General features: G+C 41.9%; 2 protein-coding genes across 5 annotated transcripts in view; one reads left to right on the top strand and one right to left on the bottom strand.

Moving 5' to 3' along the window:
* LOC103232374 (nuclear RNA export factor 2-like) overlaps window positions 1-27736 on the bottom strand; it is a 323480-nt gene that overhangs the window by 199189 nt on the left and 96555 nt on the right.
* The window catches only part of LOC103232377 (T-complex protein 11-like X-linked protein 2), a 107668-nt gene that overhangs the window by 6102 nt on the left and 73830 nt on the right, over window positions 1-27736 (top strand). The window contains exons 1-10 of one of the 4 annotated variants that reach the window (XM_073013514.1): window positions 6024-6317; window positions 6793-6930; window positions 8924-9056; window positions 12792-12912; window positions 13685-13875; window positions 14645-14781; window positions 15028-15248; window positions 15347-15528; window positions 16290-16453; window positions 17626-19972. In XM_073013514.1, coding sequence (XP_072869615.1) covers window positions 6209-6317; window positions 6793-6930; window positions 8924-9056; window positions 12792-12912; window positions 13685-13875; window positions 14645-14781; window positions 15028-15248; window positions 15347-15528; window positions 16290-16453; window positions 17626-17858 — 1629 coding nt within the window. In that variant the 5' untranslated portion in view covers window positions 6024-6208 and the 3' untranslated portion in view covers window positions 17859-19972. Of the gene's footprint in view, window positions 1-6023; window positions 6318-6792; window positions 6931-8923; window positions 9057-12791; window positions 12913-13654; window positions 13876-14644; window positions 14782-15027; window positions 15249-15346; window positions 15529-16289; window positions 16454-17625; window positions 19973-27736 lie in introns of those variants that run through there. The other 3 variants (XM_073013515.1, XM_073013513.1, XM_073013516.1) reach the window with 3 other exon arrangements.

Here is a 27736-nt window from a genome sequence, read left to right as displayed (position 1 = left end):
CCATTTCTTGTTTCTCTCAGGTTTGTCAAAGATCAAATGGCTGTAGATGTGTGGTATTATTTCTGAGGACTCTGTTCTGTTCCATTGGTCTATATCTCTGTTTTGGTACCAGTACCATGCTGTTTTGGTTACTGTAGCTTGTAGTATAGTTTGAAGTCAGGTAGCGTGATGCCTCCAGCTTTGTTCTTTTGACTTAGGATTGTCTTGGAGATGCGGGCTCTTTTTTGGTTCCATATGAACTTTAAAGCAGTTTCTTCTAATTCTGTGAAGAAACTCATTGGTAGCTTGATGGGGATGGCATTGAATCTATAAATAACCTTGGGCAGTATGGCCATTTTCACGATATTGAATCTTCCTATCCATGAGCATGGTATGTTCTTCCATTTGTTTGTGTCCTCTTTTATTTCACTGAGCAGTGGTTTGTAGTTCTCCTTGAAGAGGTCCTTTACATCCCTTGTAAGTTGGATTCCTAGGTATTTTATTCTCTTTGAAGAAATTGTGAATGGAAGTTCATTCATGATTTGGCTCTCTGTTTGTCTGTTACTGGTGTATAAGAATGCTTGTGATTTTTGCACATTAATTTTGTATCCTGAGACTTTGCTGAAGTTGCTTATCAGCTTAAGGAGATTTTGGGCTGAGACAATGGGGTTTTCTAAATATACAATCATGTCATCTGCAAACAGGGACAATTTGACCTCTTCTTTCCCTAACTGAATATCCTTGATTTCTTTCTCTTGCCTGATTGCCCTAGCCAGAACTTCCAACACTATGTTGAATAGGAGTGGTGAGAGAGGGCATCCCTGTCTTGTGCCAGTTTTCAAAGGGAATTTTTCCAGTTTTTGCCCATTCAGTATGATATTGGCTGTGGGTTTGTCATAAATAGCTCTTATTATTTTGAGATACGTTCCATCAATACCGAATTTATTAAGCGTTTTTAGCATGAAGGGCTGTTGAATTTTGTCAAAAGCCTTTTCTGCATCTATTGAGATAATCATGTGGTTCTTGTCTTTGGTTCTGTTTATATGCTGGATTACGTTTATTGATTTGTGAATGTTGAACCAGCCTTGCATCCCAGGGATGAAGCCCACTTGATCATGGTGGATAAGCTTTTTGATGTGCTGCTGAATCTGGTTTGCCAGTATTTTATTGAGGATTTTTGCATCGATGTTCATCAGGGATATTGGTCTAAAATTCTCTTTTTTTGTTGTGTCTCTGCCAGGCTTTGGTATCAGGATGATGTTGGCCTCATAAAATGAGTTAGGGAGGATTCCCTCTTTTTCTATTGATTGGAATAATTTCAGAAGGAATGGTACCAGCTCCCCCTTGTACCTCTGGTAGAATTCAGCTGTGAATCCATCTGGTCCTGGACTTTTTTTGGTTGGTAGGCTATTAATTATTGCCTCAATTTCAGAGCCTGCTATTGGTCTATTCAGGGATTCAACTTCTTTCTGGTTTAGTCTTGGAAGAATATAAGTGTCCAGGAAATTATCCATTTCTTCTAGATTTTCTAGTTGATTTGCGTAGTGGCGTTTATAGTATTCTCTGATGGTACTTTGTATTTCTGTGGGGTCGGTGGTGATATCCCCTTTATCATTTTTTATTGCATCTATTTGATTCTTCTCTCTTTTCTTCTTTATTAGTCTTGCTAGCGGTCTGTCAATTTTGTTGATCTTTTCATAAAACCAACTCCTGGATGCATTGATTTTTTGTAGGGTTTTTTGTGTCTGTATCTCCTTCAGTTCTGCTCTGATCTTAGTTATTTCTTGCCTTCTGCTAGCTTTTGAATGTGTTTGCTCTTGCTTCTCTAGTTCTTTTAATTGTGATGTTAGAGTGTGAATTTTAGATCTTTCCTGCTTTCTTTTGTGGGCATTTAGTGCTATAAATTTCCCTCTACACACTGCTTTAAATGTGTCCCAGAGATTCTGGTATGTTGTATCTTTGTTCTCAATGGTTTCAAAGAACATCTTTATTTCTGCCTTCATTTTGTTATGTACCCAGTAGTCATTCAGGAGCAGGTTGTTCAGTTTCCATGTAGTTGAGCGGTTTTGAGTGAGTTTCTTAGTCCTGAGTTCTAGTTTGATTGCACTGTGGTCTGAGAGACAGTTTGTTATAATTTCTGTTCTTGTACATTTGCTGAGGAGTGCTTTACTTCCAATTATGTAGTCAATTTGGGAATAAGTGCAATGTGGTGCTGAGAAGAATGTATATTCTGTTGATTTGCGGTGGAGAGTTCTATAGATGTCTATTAGGTCTGCTTGCTGCAGAGATAAGTTCAATTCCTGGATATCCTTGTTAACTTTCTGTCTCGTTGATCTGTCTAATGTTGACAGTGGAGTGTTGAAGTCTCCTATTATTATTGTATGGGAGTCTAAGTCTCTTTGTAAGTCTCTAAGGACTTGCTTTATTAATCTGGGTGCTCCTGTATTGGGCACGTATATATTTAGGATAGTTAGCTCTTCCTGTTGAATTGATCCCTTTACCATTATGTAATGGACTTCTTTGTCTCTTTTGATCTTTGATGGTTTAAAGTCTGTTTTATCAGAGACTAGTATTGCAACCCCTGCTTTTTTTTGTTCTCCATTTGCTTGATAAATCTTCCTCCATCCCTTTATTTTGAGCCTATGTGTGTCTCTGCATGTGAGATGGGTCTCCTGAATACAGCAGACTGATGGGTCTTGACTCTTTATCCAGTTTGCCAGTCTGTGTCTTTTAATTGGAGCATTTAGTCCATTTACATTTAAGGTTAATATTGTTATATGTGAAGTTGATGCTGCCATTATGATATTAACTGGTTATTTTGCTCGTTAGTTGATGCAGTTTCTTCCTAGCCTCGATGGTCTTTACATTTTGGCATGTTTTTGCAATGGCTGGTACCAGTTGTTCCTTTCCATGTTTAGTGCTTCCTTCAGGGTCTCTTGTAAGGCAGGCCTAGTGGTGACAAAATCTCTAAGCATTTGCTTATCTGTAAAGCATTTTATTTCTCCTTCACTTATGAAACTTAGTTTGGCTGGATATGAAATTCTGGGTTTAAAATTCTTTTCTTTAAGAGTGTTGAATATTGGCCCCCACTCTCTTCTGGCTTGTAGAGTTTCTGCCGAGAGATCTGCTGTTAGTCTGATGGGCTTCCCTTTGTGGGTAACCCGACCTTTCTCTCTGGCTGCCCTTAAGATTTTTTCCTTCATTTCAACTTTGGTGAATCTGGCAATTATGTGACTTGGAGTTGCTCTTCTCGAGGAGTATCTTTGTGGTGTTCTCTGTATTTCCTGGATTTGAATGTTGGCCTGCCCTACTAGGTTGGGGAAGTTCTCCTGGATGATATCCTGAAGAGTGTTTTCCAACTTGGTTCCATTTTCCCCCTCACTTTCAGGCACCCCAATCAGACGTAGATTTGGTCTTTTTACATAATCCCATACTTCTTGCAGGCTTTGTTCATTTCTTTTTCTTCTTTTTTCTGTTGGTTTCTCTTCTCGCTCATTTCATTCATTTGATCCTCAATCACTGATACTCTTTCTTCCAGTTGATCTAGTCGGTTACTGAAGCTTGTGCATTTGTCACGTATTTCCCGTATGATGGTTTTCATCTCTTTCATTTTGTTTATGGCCTTCTCTGCATTAATTACTCTAGCCATCAATTCTTCCACTTTTTTTCCAAGATTTTTAGTTTCTTTGCACTGGGTACGTAATTCCTCCTTTAGCTCTGAGAAGTTTGATGGACTGAAGCCTTCTTCTCTCATCTCGTCAAAGTCATTCTCCGTCCAGCTTTGATCCGTTGCTGGCGATGAGCTGTGCTCCTTTGCCGGGGGAGATGCGCTCTTATTTTTTGAGTTTCCAGCTTTTCTGTCCTGCTATTTCCCCATCTTTGTGGTTTTATCTGCCTCTGGTCTTTGATGATGATGGTGACGTACTGATGGGGTTTTGGTGTAGGCGTCCTTCCTGTTTGATAGTTTTCCTTCTAACAGTCAGGACCCTCAGCTGCAGGTCTGTTGGAGATTGCTTGAGGTCCACTCCGGACCCTGTTTGCCTGGGTGTCAGCAGCAGAGGCTGCAGAAGATAGAATATTGCTGAACAGCGAGTTTACCTGTCTGATTCTTGCTTTGGAAGCTTCCTCTCAGGGGTGTACTCCACCCTGTGAGATGTGGGGTGTCAGACTGCCCCTAGTGGGGGATGTCTCCCAGTTAGGCTACTCAGGGGTCAGGGACCCACTTGAGCAGGCAGTCTGTCCCTTCTCAGATCTCAACCTCCGTGTTGGGAGATCCACTGCTCTCTTCAAAGCTGTCAGACAGAGCCCTTTGCATCTGCAGAGGTTGCTGCTGCTTTTGTTGTTGTTTAGCTGTGCCCTGTCCCCAGAGGTGGAGTGTACGGAGACAGGCAGGTTTCCTTGAGCTGCTGTGAGCTCCACCCAGTTGGAGCTTCCCAGAGGCTTTGTTTACCTACTTAAGCCTCAGCAATGGCGGGTGCCCCTCCCCCAGCTTCGCTGCTGCCTTGCTGTTAGATAGCAGACTGCTGTGCTAGCAATGAGGGAGGCTCCGTGGGTGTGGGACCCTCCCGACCAGGTTTGGGATATAATCTCCTGGTGTGCCTGTTTGCTTAAAGCGCAGTATTGGGGTGGGAGTTACCCGATTTTCCAGGTGTTGTGTGTCTCAGTTCCCCTGGCTAGGAAAAGGGATTCCCTTCCCCCTTGCACATCCCAGGTGAGGCAATGCCTCGCCCTGCTTCAGCTCTCGCTGGTCGGGCTGCAGCAGCTGACCAGCACTGATTGTCCGGCACTCCCTAGTGAGATGAACCCAGTACCTCAGTTGAAAATGCAGAAATCACCAGTCTTCTGTGTCGCTCACGCTGGGAGTTGGAGACTGGTGCTGTTCCTATTCGGCCATCTTGCTCTGCCACCACCAGAAAAATATATTTAAACATTTATCCTGGGGTTGATGTGAGAGCAATTTGTTTCACAGTTGACATTACTGAAGGAAATACTAGGAGAGGATGAGGAGGAAATTCAGATTTAGTATTTATTAGTAAAATAAACTCTTTAGCTAAGAGCTAACTTTACTAGCCAAGTTCCCTCATATCCTCCTGTGCCTGGAAGTTAAGGTGGATTTTTCCTAGGCTGGAAAGTTCTTGAACCTCTTTCCCATGACTTTCTTCTTCAAAATTCCCATGTTGTGCAAGATATTCACACTGTACTATTGCCACTAACAAGGTGAGGATTGTGGTGAGAATCTGGTCACCGTATAGTCTTGATTTATAAAAGAAACAAGTCAATGTGTTAAGAAATTAAGTCAGGGTAAGAGAGGGATCAAATAGTATATTGTGGAAATGTATATATGCTGGAAATAGGCCAGTCCAGGGATTCTCATATGACTGTGGTGAATGGCCAGTGAAGAGACAAAGTAGACTAGGACTGAAGAGTGAGCAACATGAGGCCCCTTAGGATCATCCGTTCCAGTGCCCTCAGTTTACAGATGAGCTCCAAAGCTCACAATTGGATTGCAATGAAGAGCATGCCAAGAATTGAGCTGAAAGACCCCTAACCAAAATGTAGGATTCCTCTCAGGCTTATGGTCTTGCCCCTTTACCACACAGCTTCTGTGGCTAGCCCTTTAAAATGATTATTGATTTCCATATTTGTAAAATGAGAGTTTAACAGTTTATGTGTCTCTCCTTAACTTTGTGTGGAGGATTCACTTACACAAAAGATGAAAGAAAACCCAAAACAGACTTCTGGAATTTTGTAGCCCTGTTGGTTCTTCATTTGTAGGGGCTGTATGAACAGCATGAAGTGAAACAAATAAATAACAAATGCTTATTTTCTCCCCTAAATAGTTATTTCAATGCTATCTTTTTTTTTTCTGGGGCAGTAGGGATAAAAGCTTTGAACAGTTCATTCATGAGGAGCAGGGCTAGAGAAGATTACTTCCAAGTTCCTGAGGGGCTCTGAGCCTGGGCGGGGCGGGGGGGGGGGGGGTGGGTATGAAGACGAAGCCTCCTTATGTCTATCTCAGCCTCCTGCCTTTATCACCCAATGGTGAGGCCCTGATTGCCTTTCCTGTTCTGTTGGTTTCCAAGGCACCCTGGGCAATTGATACCACCCTGTTACCCTGGAAATGGATCACCCTTTGTTTTCACGTTTGGACTCTCCTATCTAGTGTCACTGGTAGGGGTGCGATCCTGGCAGACCTCATAATCTCCATGCTCCGTCCTACTCCTCTCTGATGATCTCCCCTCTCCTGCTGGCTACAATGGTACTTCCCACGACCAGGTTGGGCAGGCAGAGGGGCTTCACTAGCAGACACAGCGGCGAGGCAAAGGGACAAGGAGGAGGTGAGGGACTAGGGTTCCGAGGGCCCTGGGGAATACCCTGTTGCCTGAGTCCAGGCCGCCAGAGCCCCTTCAGGAAGGTCTGGAGCAGTAGCTAAGGAGTTAGAAGGTATTCCAGGACCAGTGAAAGCCGAGAAAGATTCCTTTCCTAGCTTGGTCAGTAATGTGCAGTGTGCCCCGCTTCTGGCGAGTTATTGTCCATCTTTGGGCCTTGTTTTCCTCTTCTGCTTGCCCAACACTAAACTTCTTGATTTCAGTAAAGGAAGTGCCGCTAATTCCCCTTCCCCTCAAGGCCTGTTTGAAGACCCTAGTTGTTCCTTTGGGAACCTTTGAGCCCTAGTCCTTAATCCTTTCAACTGAGGTCAGAGGGTTCATTCACCAGGACACCCAATTGTAGTTGAAGAGCGCTCTTTCTTTTTGTCCGTGGGCGAGAGTCAGGTCTTACACAGCTTGCGTCTTCTTTTCTCTCCAATTCCAGATAACATCAAGATGCCGAAGACCGAGGAAACTGTGTTCCAGAATGATCCCAGTGTAGCAGAGAATGGGGCCCCTGAGCCTAAAACACCAGGGCAGAGCCAGAAAAGCAAGAGTTTCTGTTTACATGACCAGTGTCCTGGTAGGTCTAGAATCATGTCATCACTTCTATGGACAGCAATTAGGCTAAAGGAATAGACAGCCTGTGATTTAAGGGCCTTTAAGGGATATAGAAGGCTCTTGCAACCCTGCATTTTTCCTTACTAATCCTTCTGTTAGTCCTCTTTTGGATTATTCTTTCTCTTGTCTTTCTGCCCCCTCTAATTTTTACATGCAGGACTTAGGCCCCAAATGGGTAAGTAAAATTAAAAGATTTTGGTTTTAGAGAAAGAGACCAATAAAGCAAATTACTTGTGTTTTACAGTAGTCGAGAGTGATTTAGTCAGTTCAAAGCATGGGAAATAAATAGCATTCTTGTATTTTGATTTTGTAAAGTGTAAATGGTAGATCTAGGACAGATCAGAAGTGATCCAAATTATCTGTTGCTTCAATTGTGTTCTGTCCTTTTCCAGGGGTGCTTTGTTGACATAAAAATTACCACTGCTCTGGGGTAAAATTATTTAGATATTTAATAATAGCATTTTTATGTGAACTTTGGGACTTTAAATCTTTTTCACACCTTATGTTAGGCATTTGAAGCTTTGGCTTGACTAGTCCAACCTCACAGGAACTCAAATTGCAGTTCTTTTACAATAATCTCCAGTGAATTTAACCAAAGATTAATCTGCAGACTTCTCCAGATGTAGCAGTTTGATCTAACCTCTTGAAGACTGAAGCGGGAAAAAGTATGAAGTTGAATCACATGTGTTTCTCTGGTGGCCACTTGGGGCCACTGCTAGTAAGCAGAATAGCACAATTCAGACTTCATAATGCCTCTCAAATAAATGATGTCTTAATGAATTAATTAGATGGTGTATTTTAACATATGTAGCTTTTTCGTTAGGATAGAAAGGAAATATCAGTTGATGAGACTAACTTTTCAACAAAAGTCTCATCAACTGTTTTTTAATGAAAAATAAATGGGCATACATAGACCATCTTCTTGGAGTGAGTTTTAGGATTCTTATATGTGAGTTTTATTATATCTTGAGGATAAATAGTTCTCTCTCACCAAGTTATGAAAGTACATTGAAATTGAGTTACAAAATCATTTTATTGCATATTTTATTTTACATATCAAGTAATAATTGTAACTACTATATATACTTTGTTTCACTACTGAAAGTACTCTGTATAATGAATTTAGAACATTGGTTCCAAAATTCCAATGCCGGGCTGTGACATAGTTCTTACCAATATTGAATGAAATAAAACAATAAAGATGTTGTAATGAGTTTTCAAAATAATGTTAAATTGATTCAATTTAAAAGTATTCTTAATGCTGACTGTGTTTTCTTCATACTTTCTGAGGTATTAAAATATGTTTTCTTTTTATGAAGTGATTATTTTGATGATGGTAGGGTAGTTTTCTTGTTTGTTTGTTTGTTTGCTTTCATGTCCATATGTGGAAAAATAAAAATTGTTCTAATCATTATCCGTCACTTGTGTTTTGAAATGTTGTCTGTTGAATCCCCAGGTTTGGAAACTACTGTTTTAGAAGCAGGATTCAGCTTTAGAGCCATCTAGTAAGATTTGTGTGGTATCTATAAGGAGATTTTAGCCTTCATCTTGTGTGTAGCGCCTGAGGTAGGAAGAGAACAGTGGGAACACAGTTACTTTTAGATACACGTTAATTTTACAAATCACAACTTATTCATTGTTTGCTGTGTTTTACTTATGGTTTTACATTTCAAGTGGAAGATTTTGAAATCTGTTTTATGTTTTTCAAAAACTAATTTCTTCCTCCCATGCCTGACTTCTCTGAGATGTTCAGTGTTACTGAAGAGCAAGGATTTCAGAAAACTTCTAATAGTAAAATGTCTGAATGAGTCTATGTAAGATCCGTTTGATGAATCTAAACTTGGGAGCCTTACTTGGCAGAGTGAATCTCTAAATAAAATAAAAATTATCCTTCTGTGGGTTCCCTGTTGATGGTGGTTACAGTTTTTTTTTTTTTTTTTTTTTTTTTCCCCCAGAGAGCAGACCTGATGTCTTTTCTGTCACAGATCTGATAGAGACAGTTAATGAAGTTTCCAAGCTGAGCATCGCACATGAAATCGTAGTAAACCAAGATTTCTATGTGGAAGAGACCATTTTACCTCCAAACAGGTACAGATTATTCAGGTTTTTTTTCCATTTTACTCTTCCTGGGGCATAGGTACATAGCACAAACGGCTTTTGATCAGGTTTGAAGCATCTTATTAATAAATTTAATGGTTGAGTATGTCTTATATAGTACCAACAAACCAGTGTAATTTTAACTTTTAAAGGGTCAAAGCAGCAAATTATATTTAAACAGGTAATAAACCACTCCAGTTACAGGTTGAACATCCCAAATCTGAAATCCATGATGCTCCAAACTCCAAAACGTTTTGAGTACCAACATGATGCTCAAAGGAAATGCTCATTGCAGTATACTACAAGTATGCTGCAAATATTCCAAAATCCAAAAAATCCATAATCTGGCTAGGCGCAGTGTCTCACGACTGTTAAGTTCCAACACTTTGGGAGGCCGAGGCAGGTGGATTGCCTGAGCCCAGGAAGTCAAGGCCAGCCTGGGCAGCATGGCAAAACCTTGTCTATGCAAAAAATACAAAAATCAGCCGGGCATGGTGTGCATGCCTATAGTCCCAGCTACTCAGGAGACTGAGGTGGGAGGATACCTTGAGCCTAGGAAGCAGGGGTTGCAGTGAACTGAGATCGCGATCACACCACTGCACTCCAGTCTGGGCGACATAGTGAGACCCTGTCTCCAAAAAACAACAATAATAATAATCTGTAATCCAAAGTACACCCGTCCCAAGCATCTTGGAAAAGGGGTATTCATTCTGTATTGTCAGAATGTTCATTTCAGGATCTTAGTTAATAATGAAACATAGAGTGATTTTTCAGATCTTTTCAGACAGACTTGGAAGAAGTAACTCCTAGCCATTCATCTTTTAATTGTCTACAGATTAAAGAGACGCAGATCAGTAGATTTTCTAATAGTGGTTTTGTTCAGTCTTCATGGGTAGGAAATTTCAGGGGACATTTCTGCTTCATAATCAGTGTAATAAAGATTCTGCAAATCAAGGTTAGATCCCTGTCAATAAATAGTGTGCTTCTACAATTAGGCTTTATATTGGTTTCTCTTAATTATATTGATATCGCAATATATGATTAAGAATCATTCAGCATTTATGGATTGAATGCTTCTAGTATTTATTAAGAGTTAAATGGGGTGATTTCTTTGTCTGAATCTGTATTTTATGGTATTTCTAATTTCCCACCTTAAATGCTTCTGTTATTTTGCCACTTTTGGGATTCTGTTGCATAAAGCACCCCTTGCTTTGTCAGTGGTTCTCTTGATCTTCATACTTCTTAGATTTGCCTTTGCCTGTTGCCAAGGATTGCTTACCCGAAGGAAGTTTTTACCAAAACACAGGTCTTGAGGTATCTCCCTCATTGCCTTTATAGTTCCTGGGGCCTGAGTTAGATTCATTTTTCTCCTGGTTGGGGTGTAGAAAAAAGTGAAACTAAGAGAATGAAGGTCTGTTAAAGTGGCTAGGGGTCTCAGGGGGTGGGTAGATGAAGCAGGAGGAATGATATTATTTAGGGCTTGAATTTCACTGTGTATTCAAATTAACAGGCTTTTTCAAATGTAGTAATACAAAATGTATACTGGATAAGAGGTTGAAATAGAGTTTGGGGTTATACATTATCTACAGATAATTGACAATTAGTTTTCCCTTTGGGCTTATAAAATTATACTAAGCACAGTTATTGTTTTTTGGTGAAGACTTTCTTAATAAGGTAACACTTGAATTGAGTCTTTTCAGGTGGTTTAGGGGAGAAGGGACTCTCCTGGAAGAGGAAATGTCATTTCAGAGGCATAGAGGGATGAAAGACAATTATATATTAATTATAAGTGGACTGTTATTGTTAGAGCACAGGACGTAGGAGGAGAAAGAAAGTTAAGGTAGGAGAAGTGGCAGAATAGGATCGTGAAGGGTCTTAAAGGCCACGTACACTGCTAGAGATAGGCAGCTTCTGAAAAACTTTAAATGAGTATGCTATTATGATCAGATTTCTATCTTAGAAAACTCATTGATTTTATCAAAAATATGTATCATTGTTGGGGTAAGGTTTTGTAGGTAGAAGGTGGTCATTTAATATACCATAGCAATAGTTCGGGAAAGAGATGACAGTGGGTGGGGACTGATTCCAGAGATATTTATGAAGCAAAATCTCTGGAATTTGGTGACTGAGTGGATAAAAGACATGAGGGGAAAGGAATTAAGAAGGGCTACAGTACACACCAGATAGACAATAGTTGTACTTTCACAGGTTAGATTGTTGTGTTGGAGGAGAAATTTTGAATTTTTATTTTATATATTTATTAATCACTTGTATTTTTGTAAACAGAAGGCATACATTACTATTATATATGTATATATACATGTACACATACATAAACATATATGTATGTGTACATATGCACATACACATATGTGTGTATATATACATATACACATACCCATATGTGTGTATACATATACACACACGTATGTATTCATATACATATACACACACATATGTATACATATACATATACACACACGCATGTATACATATACATATACACACACGCATGTGTGTGTACGTATACATATACACACACTCATATATGTGTATACATACACATAAACACATATGTGTATACATACACATACATACATATGTGTATACATACGCACAGATACGTGTATACATACACACACATACACAGATATGTGTATACATAGACATACATACACATATATACACACAGATATGTGTATACACATATACACATATACACACACAGATATGTGTATACACATATACACATATACACACACAGATATGTGGTATGTATATATACATATACATATATACCCACACAGATATGTGTATATGCATATACATATATACACACACAGATATGTGCTATACATATACATATATACACACACACAAACATATGTGTGTATATATATTTTTGAGAACGAGTCTCGCTCTGTCACCAGGCTGGAGTGCAGTGGTGCTATTTCATCTCACGGCAAACTCTGTTTCCCGCGTTTAAGCAATTCTCCTGCCTCAGCCTCCCGAGTAGCTGAGACTACAGGTGCCTGTCACCACGCCCAGCTAATTTTTGTGTTTTTAGTAGAGACGGGATTTCACCATGTTGGCTAGGATGGTCTCAAACTCCTGACCTTGTTAGCCACCTGCCTCGGCCTCCCAAAATGCTGGGATTACAGGGGTGAGCCACCATGCCCGGCCTACTATTACATTTTTTAAAGAGAAAAAGTCTCAGATTTCTGGTTACAAAACTAAGTATACATGAGGAACAAATATAAAGAAGGAAGATCAGGAGTTCAGTTTTGGGCTTGCTGAATTTAAAGTGTCTCAAAAGACCTTCAAGTATTATCAAGAGATAAAATCCTTTCCTAGATTTCAGGCCTGAAGGAAAAATAGCATCTGGTTCAAAGTTTTAAGTCTCTGGCTGTGGAAACTAAGTCACACATCCAGGCTAGATGCAGAACTAGCGTTAGAAGTCAGAGTCTCAACTCCTAGTTTATGGTTCTTCTGCTGCAGAAAGAGAGCATCTCTGGAACCCTGAGGTACCCTTCTGAGAGAATTTAGCCAATGCTTTTCCATCTGAGACTAACTTCAGTTTATTCAGCCCTTCTCAAGTGTAAACATAGGTCCTCCTAGCCTGTCAATTTAATGGTCTTTCATAATTTTAAATGTTGTTTGGGAAATTATGATCCTGTATCAATTCTCTAGGTAAAGAGCAATCTGCTCATTTAACCCTTCTTATAGTGTAGAAGACAGGTTTGCAGAGGCAATGTACAATGCTTTTTGGAACCATCTGAAGGAACAACTATTGAGTACTCCTCCTGACTTCACCTGTGCTCTTGAACTTCTAAAAGATGTTAAGGAGGTGAGTAACCAACTCTCATTCGTGGATGGGAAGTTCCTGGGCATCTCAGAACCTTGGATCGTCAATGGCTATTAATATATCAAGTAGCATACTTTTTTATTAATGTGACCTACTACTTAAATAGATAGGATGGGGCAGCTTCCATTTTATTTGTATGAGATGAAACTTGACCATTGGGCGATTACTATAACAATATATAACTCAAATAAACAAATTCTTACTGAAACCCCACTATGGTCTATGTGTTTCAGAAGCCCAGAGATGAATAGGAGAGCCCTTGCCCACAAGGAACTTACCTGTTTGAGTCAAAAGGCTATTTCAAGGGAACCTTAAAGATTCCAAATTTGCTACTTTATCCTCACACTTTGGAGTAAAACAATCTAAAAATGTCCTTATCCTTTATTAAGAATGCCTCATCTCCTTGTGGTGGTGTGTATTTCATATTTCTAATATCCTACACATTTAAAACCACATTCCTATTTTTATTCATATTTTTACCTCATTCTACCTAAAAAATAATAATGACTACTACAATAACTGATACCAATGAAACCTTGAATGGTAATTGTCCTCTAAACAGAAAGAAATAATACTCTCTAAGAGAGTTAGAGACTCAGTTTTCTGCACCCCCCCCCCCCAGAAGACATAATCTGGGATGCCTTTGGCCTAAGAGTATAGTTCATTGGAGAAAGTTTGAGGTTGTAAACAGAACTTGGCTCCTTTGATTTCCTTTGTTGGGCAGACCTTGCTATCACTGCTATTACCATGGCAGAACCGCCTAAGAAATGAGATAGAAGAAGCTCTGGACACAGATCTCCTCAAGCAGGAAGCAGAACATGGAGCCCTGGATGTCCCTCATCTTTCTAACTACATTCTCAATTTGATGACTCTGCTATGTGCACCAGTTCGAGATGAAGCGATACAGAAACTAGAGGCCATAACAGATCCAGTGCAGTTACTGAGGTGAGAGTCTAGATGTGCTGTCCCCCAAATATGCCTTAGACCCTGTGCTGGAGAAATCTGAGCCAGATGCTGTGATATAGCCCCTGCCTTATCTAGCTCTTATGTACTGACGACCTGACTAACACACCTTTTCTCCTTTCTGGATTATTGGCTTTTATTTTCCAAGGACAGTCTCCCAGGGTTCCTTTGATGATCTTTAGATCAGTTGGGTCTCCTTTATGTCACGATACTGTTAAGACATTAAAGTACAGTAATTCTTTCTCCTATAGATTGCAAATTGCCTTTTCCCAGATGTTGTCCTGTTTGTCCCAACTCAAACCTTGTGAGGGGACAGGAAAGAGGATTATCCATGTTTCACAGCTAGAAGAACCGGGACCTGGAATAGTAAAATGATCTGCTCAATGAGTTAGAAATTCAGTCACCCACATCCCAGCTACCCACATTTAATTGTTAACACCTTGGTGATTTTCCTTTCACTGACTACACTTTTTTTTTTTTAAGGTGACAAAATGACTACAGGCGAAAGACCTCTAATATGGTAGTTAAAGTGTCAGGAGGTATAACTGTCCTTAGTTTTGCCATCAACTCACTCTATGGCCTTGGGTCACTGGCCACAATACCATTATTCATAAGTTGAAGTAGGACTATTTGTTTTTAAGGCTTTTTCTAACTCTCAGATACTCTGCTTTTATGGCTCCTTGCTTAGATTCCACCCTTCCACACTAGATTTCCTTTAATAGTGTAAATGTTCTGTTTCTCCCTATGGCAGGGGCATCTTCCGTGTTCTGGGCCTAATGAAAATGGACATGGTGAACTATACCATTCAGAGCTTTCGACCCTACCTGCAGGAGCATTCCATCCAGTATGAACAAGCTAAATTCCAGGAACTCCTTGATAAACAGCCCAGTATGTTTAAAATTTAAGGGCAGGAGAGGGGAAATTCGACCTCAGGTCTGCCTTCTTATAGCAATAGAGGCTATTTTCTATTTCTTGAAAAGGAAGAATCTTCCTTGGGCAAGGGGTAGGGAGAGGGAGCGTTTCTTTAAGATAGAAAGATCTACAAAATCACTTCTTTATAGACCAGGAGTATGTCTCAAAGCTGTCCTCTTTAAGCCTTGGAATTTTACGATGCATATTTCCTTCTCGTCATAGGTCTCCTCGATTATACCACAAAATGGCTAACCAAAGCAGCCACAGACATCACTACACCATGTCCGAGTTCTCCTGAGTCACCTAGCTCCTCTCGCAGCGTGGCGTGTTCACTTCCAAACGGGGCAGGTAACAACTCAGAGCCCCCGAGTCCAACAATGGTGCTATACCAAGGCTACCTGAACCTCCTCCTCTGGGATCCTGAAAATGAAGAATTCCCTGAGGTAGGGATGTGTGTTGGGGCATTGCCTTGTTCTATGCTATTCAGTGCCTCCATTCAAACCCTCCTCTTCTGATGGGCTGTCCTTCGCTCCCTCACCAGACTCTGCTGATGGACAGAACCCGGCTCCAGGAAATGGCGTTCCAGTTGCACCAGTTAACTGTCCTGGCCTCAGTCTTGCTAGTGGCCAGAAGCTACTCTGGTGAAATTTTATTCAGCTCATCTGAATTTGTGGATAGACTGAAATGCATCACCAAGGCCCTAACTGAGGAATTTATCTCCAGGTAAGATTCGTAGATCTCTGTTAGAGGGAAAAATGTGTGGTATTTGGGACATAGGTAATGTCAATACTATTATTGCTTATTCTTCATCGCAAACCACACAAAGGCCCTTGGAAACGATCTGCAAAGATTTTGGTGTCTTTGATAAGTTGTATTGAGGTTTGGGATACAGAAAATAAAACTTATTTTCCAAAGAGGAGAGTGTGGAAGCCAGTTTGCTGCAAATATTCCTTATGTGCTTGCTAAAAATGCATCATTATATACTTGATTGAATGACAGTGGATTTGTGTTATGTGTATCCAGAAGTTGATCAGTTGGTCAGTGATAGTGACCATTCACTGCATGTGGGGGCAGGGATATTATACCAAAGTAAAAGGAGGAGTTGGAAGTCCAGGCCTCTTAATTTATTTGCAATCTAATTGGTCGGGTAGGAGAAAAACCATGAAAAATATCCAATAGAGTCTTAAAACAATATTTAAATACAGTTGATGGGACTGGAGAATGCTGAGTAGATCCAAGGATGGAACCGAGCCCTTGCCCAATTTACTTTGTTTTCATCGAAGTGGCGTATGGTGCTGTATGTTTGGATCAAGTGGTACCTTGTGGGTAACAATGAGTGTATGTCATCTGCCCGGTGGCTAATGCTATCTTCTGGTGGCAGAGAGCCGGAATTCTTCCTGGAATAGGCCTGGTTTGTGGTATGAGGCTCTCCGGACTTTGTCCCTCTGCCAGGCCCACTCTGCATTCTATCCCTCATTATCTAGGCCTGAAGAGACTATGCTGAGTGTGAGTGAACAGGTGTCTCAGGAAATCCATCAAGGCCTTAAGGACATGGGCCTCACTACTCTGAGCAGTGAAAACACAGCATCTCTTCTAGGCCAACTCCAGAACATCACCAAGAAAGAAAACTGCATTCGGAGCATTGTTGGTAAGAATCCCCATGGTCGTCGAGCAGAAAAGTGGCAACAATGTAGGGGGGAGGGGGGTGGGTAGACCTTACCCTGAAAGTGAGTTACCTAACCATTTAAAAATGAAAAGGCATGATCATTTGGAAAGTTGTTCACTTTAGTTTCCTCGTCTATAGTGTGCACGGTTCAAATAGATCGTTTTCAATTTGGAGAATGCATGTATGGTTTGAAGGCGGCTCTGCACCCAAGATATGTCATTCACAGGTGTTGGATACTGTCACAGTAACCCTACGAAGTCATTCCTGGTATTTTCTTTTTTCTCTTCTTTTCTTTTTTTTGAGACAAAATCTCACTCTGTTGCCCAAGTTGGAGTGAAGTGGCACGATCTAGGCTCACTGTAACCTCAAACTTCCGAGTTCAAGCGATTCTACTGCCTCGGCCTCCCAAGTAGCTGGGACTACAGGCAGGTGCCACCATGCCTGGCTAATTTTTTTGTATTTTTAGTAGAGATGGGGTTTCACCATGTTGGCCAGGTTGGTCTCGAACTCCTGACCTCGTGATACGCCTGCCTCGCACTCCCAAAGTGCTGGGATTGCATACGTGAGCCACCGCACCCAGCCCGTTCCAGGGCATATTCTAAATGTCGGTCAAGATATGTGGAGAAACCCTTTCTCTATCCTATGCTTTAAGCTACCATTTGGGCCCCTACGCCTCTCCATGGAAGTGATGTTGAGTTAGGCTGTAGGGTATGTTCCATGCTGGAATGGAAGCAGTGCACTTGGTCAGCTTGCTTTGAACTTTAGCATCTGATCATAGCCTGGATTGGGTGTATGGGCCTGAACGTGGTGCACTGTTTGCAACATGTGTTGTTACTTTCAGGTACCGGGTCTACAGTCCTCTTATTAAGTTAAATGTGCACTAGGATCTCACGTCCAGCTACATAATCTTATGAACACCCTAAAAATTTACTACCTCAGCATCTTTTGATCATGCATTATCCTTTGGGAGCTTGATGGCATTCCACTCCCCCAAACAAACAAAAATCGCATGTATACAGTTTACCCGAATGAGCGGAGAGGTCAGTGAGTAACTCGGTTAACGCAAAACTTTGGTGAGCAGGTAGAGCAAAGGCATTGTGGATTTCTTCTGAACCCTGTTTGTTCCTCTTTTCATTGTTTTCCCCTGCTCCCAGATCAGCGGATCCGTTTGTTTCTCAAATGCTGTTTGCTTCATGGCATGCAGGAGTCTCTGCTACACTTTCCTGGAGGCCTCATTCTCATTGAAAGGGAGTTGGCAGAACTGGGCTGGAAGTTTCTCAATCTGATGCATCATAATCAGCAGGTATTTGGCCCATACTATGCTGAGATCCTAAAAAACATCATCCATCCAGCTCAAGCACAAGAAACAGATGTGGAGCATAACTGATAGTGCTCGACCCCAGCCATGGCAACAGGGATCCAGGAGAGAGAGGTCAGCATGTTTCTGGGAGGACATCACCTGTGGTTAGTCGAACACTCAGCCCTCTTCCTTGCTACAGCCAGGACAAGGGATGCAGGGGTCAAGCATGTAAACATCAAATGGCCCAATCCCCTTCACTAATAAACTTCTGAGCTGCAAGAAAATTTCAGTTCCTCCTGTGTTCTAGCTAAAGTCAGGTTCTGCACCCTCATCCCCTAACTAGCTGAATGAGAATCCAGTGGGCCCTCCGTTTTCCCTTCACTGGCTGATCATTCTTCAATATGCTTGCCTGAGCTGGATTCTGGGCATCAGGTACTGGTCAGGGAAAATCCTGGGACTGTATAGAATAATGCCCCCTCAAAACTGGGAAGGAGCTAAGAGACCAAAGAATGACCCGGACAAGTTCAACTTGATAAGTAGATGAATTTATTGGGACTTACGTATGGGGCACTCCTGGGTGGCAGCAGGACAGCTCTGGGGATCTGCCCTGACACTCCTCTGCAAGTTGATTTTAAGCTAATTTTCTGGCTCTTTGCCTTCCATATGCAATGAGACTCTTTTTCTTGGTATGTTTCCCAGTACGCCCTGGGATGTTTTGGTTCTGACGGACACCTTGGCTCCTAAGCTGGGCACCATGCATGGCCTTGGATCACCACCTGGCCTTCAGGGTTCAGGCAGCAGACATACAGCCTTAAGTAATCTGGTGGGGGAGGGGGGAACTCATTAACCTGCAATCACTAGCATTATTTTCTCCAGTGAAAACTCATTTCCTTGAGGGCTTTGAAAACTCTTTGTGAGATTATCCAGAGAATGAATATCAGGGCTTCTGGAAGTCAGAAATTCACTGAATTGCAGATGAAGAGAAGTCATAGAACTCCATTTCTAGCACCACATTTCCTTATAATTTTCAAGGATACAGCAATAGTAAGAGTTCCCAGCTCCTGTTCCAATGTCCGGTTTTAAGCAGTATGAAAACTGAGGATTGGTTGAAAGTTGATATTGTGAATATCAACTTTGTGCCAACAAGCATTCAGCTAAGGACAGGTCTCAGCTTCCATGGGATTTCTGTTTCTTTCAAGTGATTCTAGGGGTCAGGCTTGGAATCTCTGATGATGACAGTAAACCGAAGCAATTAGGTCAGTGAGTGTCATATCAAGTTCACCCCGATCCTATTTCTATAGCTGAATTAATCTTATCTTTCCACATCTCTAGGCTTAGAACATCTCATTCTTCTTGACAGAATCGATGTGCGTATTCAAGCGTGAGGCCGCTGCCATGCTTTTTCCCACTCCTAGTCTGGGACTCCAACTGCCAAGTTATGAATATGAGCTGACTTGGCAACACAAATGATAAATGTTCTTGGTCCACAAGGACTTGGGCTTGTTTTTAAAGACTGCAGAGGTTCATCCCATCATTCCCAGGCCAACTGCAGCAGACAAGCAGCAATCTAGAAAATTAGGTAAAAAATTAGGTTTGGATTTGGACTAGGTTTGGATTTAGAAGGGACAGGGAAAAATAGAAACTTACTTATGGGATAGACCCAAACTGGGTGAAAAAAAAAAATCATATCCTCATTATTTCGGCAGATGGAAGGAGCTGAGTACGATTTACTCAGCCCAAGAAAAGTAACAGATGAGATTGGAGTTCCGTTAGTCCCAGGGGAACCACCTGATTGATTTCCCTAGAGGGTGGATACCAGATGGGTGACATAGCTGGGTAAACAGAGTGCTACTTTTACTTTGGCTGGAGATAAGGCACACAGAAAAGCTGTGGAATGGATCACTCAAGTGTTCTAATCTTGTGACTAGATAATCTCAGGACAGAGACCATGGCAGATGAATGTTTTATAATTAATAAATAGGCAGTGAGCCTGGCCTAGTTAAATTTTATAATCTGATTAGACAATACTAGTACAATTTTTTAAAAAAATATTAATTTTGGGAGCCAGATTATCTTACAGACAAGTGTGTTCTGAAGCGATCCCTGTGAAGATGACTGAGTAGTTGATGGATACTGACTTTCGGCTGCAGTGAAACTTTGCTTTATACTTTATAATTAAAATCTGACTTATTTTGATTTCTTGGAGATTTTGAGTTTATTGGTTCTCTTGTGCTTCCACATGGAGGAAATGGGAATCCTGATCCTAAACAAGGAAAGATAGCTCCACTCAATTCTGTTCACCATTTAGGGATGGATGGATGCACAGTTAGATAGGTGGAACATGCACATGGTTAAAAATGACATGCAGTACAGAGAAAATTTGGTTTCTTTCCCACCCCTGTATCTCATTTGCCCTACTTAGAGGAAACTATTTCCAGGTTTTTGTGTATACTTCTAAAGATATTCTGTGCATATGCAAGTATATATTATAATTAAAACTAATATTTTTGAGTGTGTATGCGCCAGGTACTCTTTTAGGCACTCTACATATATTATTTCAATTATTCCTTAACAATTTATCTCCAATCTACTTTTCCAATTTTAGAACAATGTGGTACAGAAAGCTCTAATTGAGGGTGAGAACCTGTGTTTGTTTGTTTGTATATTTATTTATTTATCTGGTCTTCTTTGAGTGAGTAAGGGAAAATCATTTCACTTTCTTGGGCTTTTTCTTTGTCTTCATCTATAAAATTCAATACTTGACTAAATTACTGATTTTGTTGTTCGATTCTATAGAGTTATTTGTCGAAAAATGAAATCTTTCCAGAAAGACCATGAATAAGAGAGATCAAAGCTAGGCAGCTTGAGTTGAAGTAGAGCTGGAAGAAGGAGTTTTGAGGACTGTTTCAAAACCACTGGACTAGATCATCTCTAGAGGTTCCTGTATTATTTTCTTCTTTTCTTATGGCTGTTGTAAACAAACTACCCCGTGAACTTTGTGGCTTAAAATAACATACATTTATTCTTTTATCATCCTGAGTGTCAGAAGACCAAAATCAGTTTCAGTGGGTCAAAATCAGGAAGTCAGCAGGACCAGGCTCCCTCTGGTAGCTCTAACGGAGAATCCATTGCCTTGCCATTTTTAGCTTCTGAAGCTGTATTCTTTATTCCTTGGCAAGGCAATGGATTCTTCCCTGGAGCTTCCAGAGCTCCCATTCCTTTACCATCCAAGCCAGCATCATAGCGTCTTGTGTCAGTCACCACATTGTGTCCTTCTATGTGAAATGTCCCTCTCCTTCCCTCTTAATAAGGAAACGTTCTTACATTTAGCGCCAGGCAGGATAATCTCCCCACCTCAAGATCCTTAGTCACATTTGTAAAGTCCCTTTTGCCATATGAGGTGACAGTCAAGGGTTCCAGAGACTACAACATGGATATCTTTGGAGGCCATTATTTAGCTTACCACAGCCTACCCTCTAACTTCCCAAAATTCATGTTCATTCTACATGCAAAATATATTTGCCTCACCTCAATATCCCCAAAAGTCTTGACTCCAACTAGAGTTGAAAATCTCATCTGTAAATCATCTAAACCAGGTATGAGACAGACTCTGGGCATGATCCTTCTTGAGGCAAAATTTCTTTTCGTCAGTGGCCCTGCGAGCTAGAAAAAAGGTTACCTCTTCTCGATTACAGTGGTGACACGGACATAGGATAATAGTTATAGACATTCCCCCTCCCAACGGGAAAAAAATGAAAGCAAGCAAAAAGTTACGAGCTCCAAACCAACTTGAAATCCAATCGGGTAAACTCGTTTAGGTTTCAAGGCCTGGGAATATTCCTCCGTGGCTAGAGGTTCTGCTCTCTATGCCTGAGGTTCCATCCTTTAAGTGAACAGAGCCAGGCTCTGTCCTCAGAGTCATCTTTTCTTGTTTTTGTTTTTGTTTTGAAGAGTAATACCTGTTTGCAGCAGAATACTTTTATCTGCCTGTTTCTTGCCTGTAGAATTTTGGAAGTCCAACAGCCTTCTTTTATTTCATCCTCTCTCTGTCACTTTCAGTTCAAGTTGGCAGTGTTTCTGCTGGCATGGCATTCTTTGAAAACCTCATGGGTCTACTCTATGTGTTGAGGATTCTCTCCACTGGACAAGAGGTTACTTGACAGATCTTTCCTGGATAATCTTATCTCTATTCCTGGATTCTGCTGAGAAGATCGAGGGGACCCACGAGTCGCATGCATGATTTAATTGAGCCCTGCGAATATTCTGATCTTTTCATCCTTTCAATGCTTTAGCAAAAGATTCTCCAGCCATATCCTTGGCTTTCTTCTTACTGCATGTTTTCCTGAGAGTAAATCTCCCAATTTTAGCATTTTGTGCAGTCTGAATAGGCTGAGAATTTCCCACATCTTAAAGTCTTGGTTCCTTTTTGCTTAACAGCTCTCATCCCTCAATTTCTCCTTTTATTCTTGTATTATGCTATAAGCACCACTAAGAAACCAGGCCACAGCTTCAACATGTTACTGGGAAATCTACTCAAATAAATATTTGGGTTTATCCCTTTTAAGTTCTGCTTTCCACACAAATGTAAGGCACAATTGAGCTGAGCTTTCTGCCCCGATGTGACAAGAATACCCTGTCTCCCAGTTTCCAAAAACATGTTTCTTCTTTCTGAGCCCTCAACAGCAGTGCCTTTTATCATCCATATTTCTACCAACAGTCTGTGATAATTTAGGTATTCTCTAAGACAATATAGGCTTTCTTTGCTGCACGAGTCACTCCCTTGTGCTACATTCTTTATTGAGATATAATTCACACAACCAAAGTTTCCTATTTTAAAAGATACAATTCAGTTTTTTTTTTCTCAGTGTGCTCACTGTGTTGTGTGTGATCATTCCCATAATCTATTTTGATAACATTTCCATCATCCTAAAAAGAAATCCTGTACCTATTAGCAGATCCCTGCCCTAACCCCCAGTAGTTACTAATCTACATTATCAGGGGCTCCTCTGTGAGCGGTATTCCTTGTGGCCTCACAGTGGCTTAGCCCTGGGATAAGTCCAGCAAGGGAGGGGAGCAAAGCAATGCACTGTGGCTGACCACTGTCTACCTGGTGCCAGAGTGGTGGCTTCCCCCCCAAGGCAAAGACCTTGGCAGCAGAGAAAGTAGTTAAGAAGGAAGTTTTTTTTTTTTTTTTGGAGGGGCAAAGTCTCTAGAAGTGTGGGAAGACCCTCTCTGCATGCAGTCCCACGTAAAGACCTCAAATCCCAAGGCTAGAGAGGAGGTAGAGAGCCTTGGGGACTGGAATCTATGTATTTCCAATTTCCTCATGCCAACTTGAAGCTTAAAGACTGGTTTGGAAGATTTTGTTTCAGTTTCCCAGCTGCAAAATCTTCCATCGGCCTGGACTTCTGGGCCTTTAGGGCTAGCTGATCGGCCACCTTAAATGCCCGCCCCAAAGTCAGGATGGTCTCCTGTGTCAGATCCTGGGAGGAAACAGATTACAACCGAAATAATTTGGGGGTTTAGGGGCTGTTTCTTCTCTTTCTGATGCCTGTCCTGTGTCACCATGCCCCTACGCAGAGCACCGGCACAGGCATAATCTGGACCAGAGAGATTATTATACTAGCAATGTGAGCTACAGTTACACAATCTGTAACTAAGTTGCCCCATTTAGTCTTCAAAAGAAGCCTCTGAGATTGGTTGCACTATATCCCAGTTTTTACAGCTGAGGAACTAGGCACAGTGAAAGCTGTGCAAGATCATACAGCTAGTGAGTGTCTGAGCCCAGAATCAAACGGAGGCAGTCTGTTACCAGAGCCTCTGCTCCTAAACACCCCACTGCCACCAGGCAGGTGGTAAGATTTGGGACACACATAAGATTCCAATGACGTTGGGAGTGCCAAGAGTTGTCTGGGATCCAGAGCCACACATCTTTTGGAAAACACCATTTTCTCTTGACACTTAACAGCAACATCCACCCTGGTACTGAGAGGGCAGCAGGGAGCTCTGTAAAAGGTGGATTAGCTTGCTGGGGCTGCCATAATGAAGTATACAAACTGGGTGGCTTAAACAACAAACATGTATTTTCTCACAGTTGTGGAGGCTAGACATCTGTGTCAGCGATGGTGGTTCCTTCTGAGAGCTAAGAGGGAAGGATCTGTTCCAGGCCTCTCTTTTTGACTTAGAGATGGTTGTGTTCTCCCTATGTCTGTTCACATTATTTTCACTTTGTGCATGTCTTGTACAAATTTCCCCCCTTTTATAAGGACGCCAGTATGACCTCATCTTAAAATCTGTTGCCCAGGAGAGCATAGGCGCCCCAAAGAAGAAAATTGGGAGAATGTCACATAAAGTATTAGACTGAAGGTTTGGTAAATAGGGCCTCCATGTCGACAAAGGAGGAAGGCTGGGCAAAATGCAGACCTTGCCTGACCTAGGGGAGCCTGTCACTGAAGTGTTGGGCAAGCCCCTTCCTTCCTCTGTGCTTTAATGTCACCAATTGTTATGTACGGAATTATGGTCCCCCAAAAATCACACGTTGAAAGCTTAACCCCCAGTGCCTCACGATGTGATTGTATTTGAAGGCAGGACCTTTAACAAGGTAGTTCTGTTAAAACGAGGCCACTGGTGTGTGCTTTCATCCAATCTAACGGGTGTCCTTGTAAAATGAGGCAGTTAGGACATATAGTATTAGAGATACTAGGGATGCACTCACACAGAGGGACTACCATGCGAAGAGGCAGCAAAGCGGCAGCCATCTGCAAATGAAGGTGGGAGGCCTCAGAAGAAACGAAGCCTACCAATACCTTGATCTTGGACTTCTGGTTTCTGGAACTGTGAAATAATTAGTTTCTGTTGTTTAAGCCACCTAGTCTGTGCTATTTTGTTATGGTACCCCTAGCAAACTAATACACCACTGAATACAGAGGAATTAGACTGAGTGATAGCGAAGACTTCATGTACACATCAAGCAATTGCTAACTACGAACAAGGTACTGGCAGAGCGCTGTTGATGAGTCCAGCCTACAGATCTCCTGCTCAACAGTGACGTTCTCCTGGGGGGCAAGCAGTGTCCTGGGATTCCCTGACTACTGGTTTCCCTCAGGGCGTGCCTATATCACCTCCCTCCTCAATCCCTAGAAAGTGCGCCCTCTCACCACTACATCACCAGCTTTCCTTCATGCAGGTTAGGGTGCTAAAACACCCAGACACCGCTTCTCCCCATTTTATTTTATTTTGGTGTGGGTGAGGAACAGTGATCTAGGTTTGAGATTTCTGCTCTTGGATATGGCCATTGAAGGGGTGAAGGGTTTACATCCAACCACTTGCTTTCTTTAGCAGGGGGGTTACAGGAGGGTGGGATCTCAAGAAGTGCTGCATGGAGGGGAATTCTGAGATCATTAAGGGAATGATGCCATTAAAGTCTCATGAGCAGACAACTAGGACTAATGGAATCCATATTTGCAAAGATCAGCAGCAATTATGCACTAGGGCTGAGGGCAGGTGCTATAAGCAGGGACTCCAAGGGTAAGGATATCAGTTCAGAGGCAAGTTCTGGGACAGACTCTTAGGAGTGCAGAGTAATAACAGGAGCCAGAGGTATTCTGAGGGAAGGCACACAAGTTAGTTGGAGATAAGGGATGGAAAAGGGCCTGAAGGCTACTCTCCTCAGGAGTTTCTACAGCTGCTTCTGGGCTCATTCCCCACAGAAGCTCCCTGTGAGAAGCACCCCTTGTTGGAGGTGTTTAGGAACTTGATGCCTTCGTACGTGATGGGCAGGAAGAGAAGCAACATATGGGGAATAATGCCTCCTCTCAGAGCTAAGCCCTCATGAACTCCATAATCCAGGCCTCCCTGCCACCATATCCCTAAGCGGAGTGCTCCAGGGCCCGGCGACACGAGCAGAGCAGCTGTAGCTGGACCCTCCTGGCCGTGGCTGCCGTTTGCTGCCCTCCATCCTAATCAGCCCTTACTTATACCTCACACTCCTCACCATACCACAGATAATCTACGCGCAGCTTGGTACAGGCATCTGCAGTGGACGCTGTCCCCCACAGATTGTTTTGACCAGCGTGGAGCCCAGATACTGTGGAAACAAGGAGTGATGAGGCTTAAGAAACTCTGCATCACCACCCCTGGGTGGCTAGCCAATTCAGGACCATGCCTCTGGCAGTGTTCTCTGGCCAAAATATCACCAGGAGCATACCTGGAGCCAAACAAACGTGGGCTTTTGACTCATTGCAGTGAGGGAGAATGTGAACCAGGGAGACCCATGGGGGATCTCCCAATAAGAGGGTGTTAGGGATGACTTATTTTAGGATTTGGGCTTGTGTTTATTGACTTTTGTCGGGGGCTTAAGGAAGTCAAGATTTGCTCTGGATTGGATTGCTCTTAGGAAGTGGGGATAAATCTAGAAAAACGAGGAGAAATGACAGGGTGCAACTTAAGAGACTGGCCACGGCCTGCCGCACTCACTCTCACTCATCCCCTCTTCTGGAGGCTTTAGCTGCCATGTTGTGAGGACATTCAAGCAGCTTTTGGCGCGGCCTACGTGGCAAAGAACAGGTCACATATTTCGAAGTCAGAGCAAGTCTGAACAGTGTTTGTTAGTTGTTTGTTTCAATTCCCTAAATATTCAGACAGATCTTTGCCTGAAAGGTTTAATTATAACTCCGTCAGCTAAAGAGGCCTATAGAGCAACAATCGTCTTCAGTTTTTCACAATTAAATGGCACCTGCATCTTCAGGCAGAAGAGCCAGTGGCTCATTTTCCAGAATTCAAGATAGAGCATTTGGAAATGCACAGGGTGAGTGGTAGTACCCACCACCTCATGCAGGCTGTGATCTGTGAAATGTATGACAACTAGGGCCCTCCAACACATATCTGGACCCCTATGAATACACCTCCACTTTCACTGAGCATGAACTCCCTTGTCTTTCATGTCTGCCTGTCCATCTGTGACTTTGTGTGTCTGCAGGGGAGGCACAAACTAAGTATCTTCGTGCAGTGACAGGAGCTTTAGTTTCAGCGAGTGCAGAGTAGGGTCAGTTTGCACGCAAGGAGATAAAGCTGTGGCCATTACTGACTACAAACTCCACTGGGCCCTAAGTATGGAGTAAACTGCAAATTCAGAAACGTCACCAGGGAAGAGGTTTGTGAGGCTAGAGGCTCTGGTGTAAAGGAATACACAAGTATGGAGCCGTGTCTGCATGTCTGAGGATGAGCTTCTCTATGGGGCCTTCCACACAGAATTTCTCATCAGCACACTGGGAAAATTTTTAACCCCTAACCCTTAGCAGCAGGGTCAATGGGGAGCAGGGATATTGACCATAAGGAGAAATTCAAAAGGGGCCCCATGTTATGCTGGGCCCTCATCAGCTCCCTGGGGCTCTCTCTACACCAAGGGCATAAACATTTTAAATTTCATGCAAATAGTATGAACATCTTAAATTTCAATGGATTCTGCCAAGTGAAACTTAAAATTTTGACATGAAAACCCACAGTACATAAGAAGAGCCTGTTTCCTGACACCCTTCCCATCGGGAAAAAAGAAAGTCTATTCGATGTCCCAGCCTTCGCACTTCTGAAAATTTGTCTTTTCATTTAGTACATTATCTCAAGTTTTGCATTACAACTTCTGTAGTTACTGTAACTGGGAACATTTTCATGGCATTTTATTTGGCATATTTGTTGCTCTTCATGATAATTCTAGGTTGACATCATTTTCTTATTCCTCTATAAAGTTATTTCTGTATCAAGGATGTTAATGTCTCATCTGAGATATATTTGCCAAGTTGTCTTCCCAATTATTTCATATATCTTTTACTTTTTTTGCAAGTAGTTTATTTTTTAATTATAATAGATTTTTATGATTAAAGAAGTAATATGGGTTTCGTGTTTAAAAAGTTAATGAAGAATACCTGGAGGTCTTAGAACTTCAGCCTCCGGATTGATCAGTGTTAAAG

The sequence above is a fragment of the Chlorocebus sabaeus genome, chromosome X (assembly GCF_047675955.1).
Source record: "Chlorocebus sabaeus isolate Y175 chromosome X, mChlSab1.0.hap1, whole genome shotgun sequence".
Taxonomy (NCBI): domain Eukaryota; kingdom Metazoa; phylum Chordata; class Mammalia; order Primates; family Cercopithecidae; genus Chlorocebus; species Chlorocebus sabaeus.
Note: the sequence above shows the minus strand (reverse complement) of the source record. Positions and strands in the feature narration are given on the sequence as shown.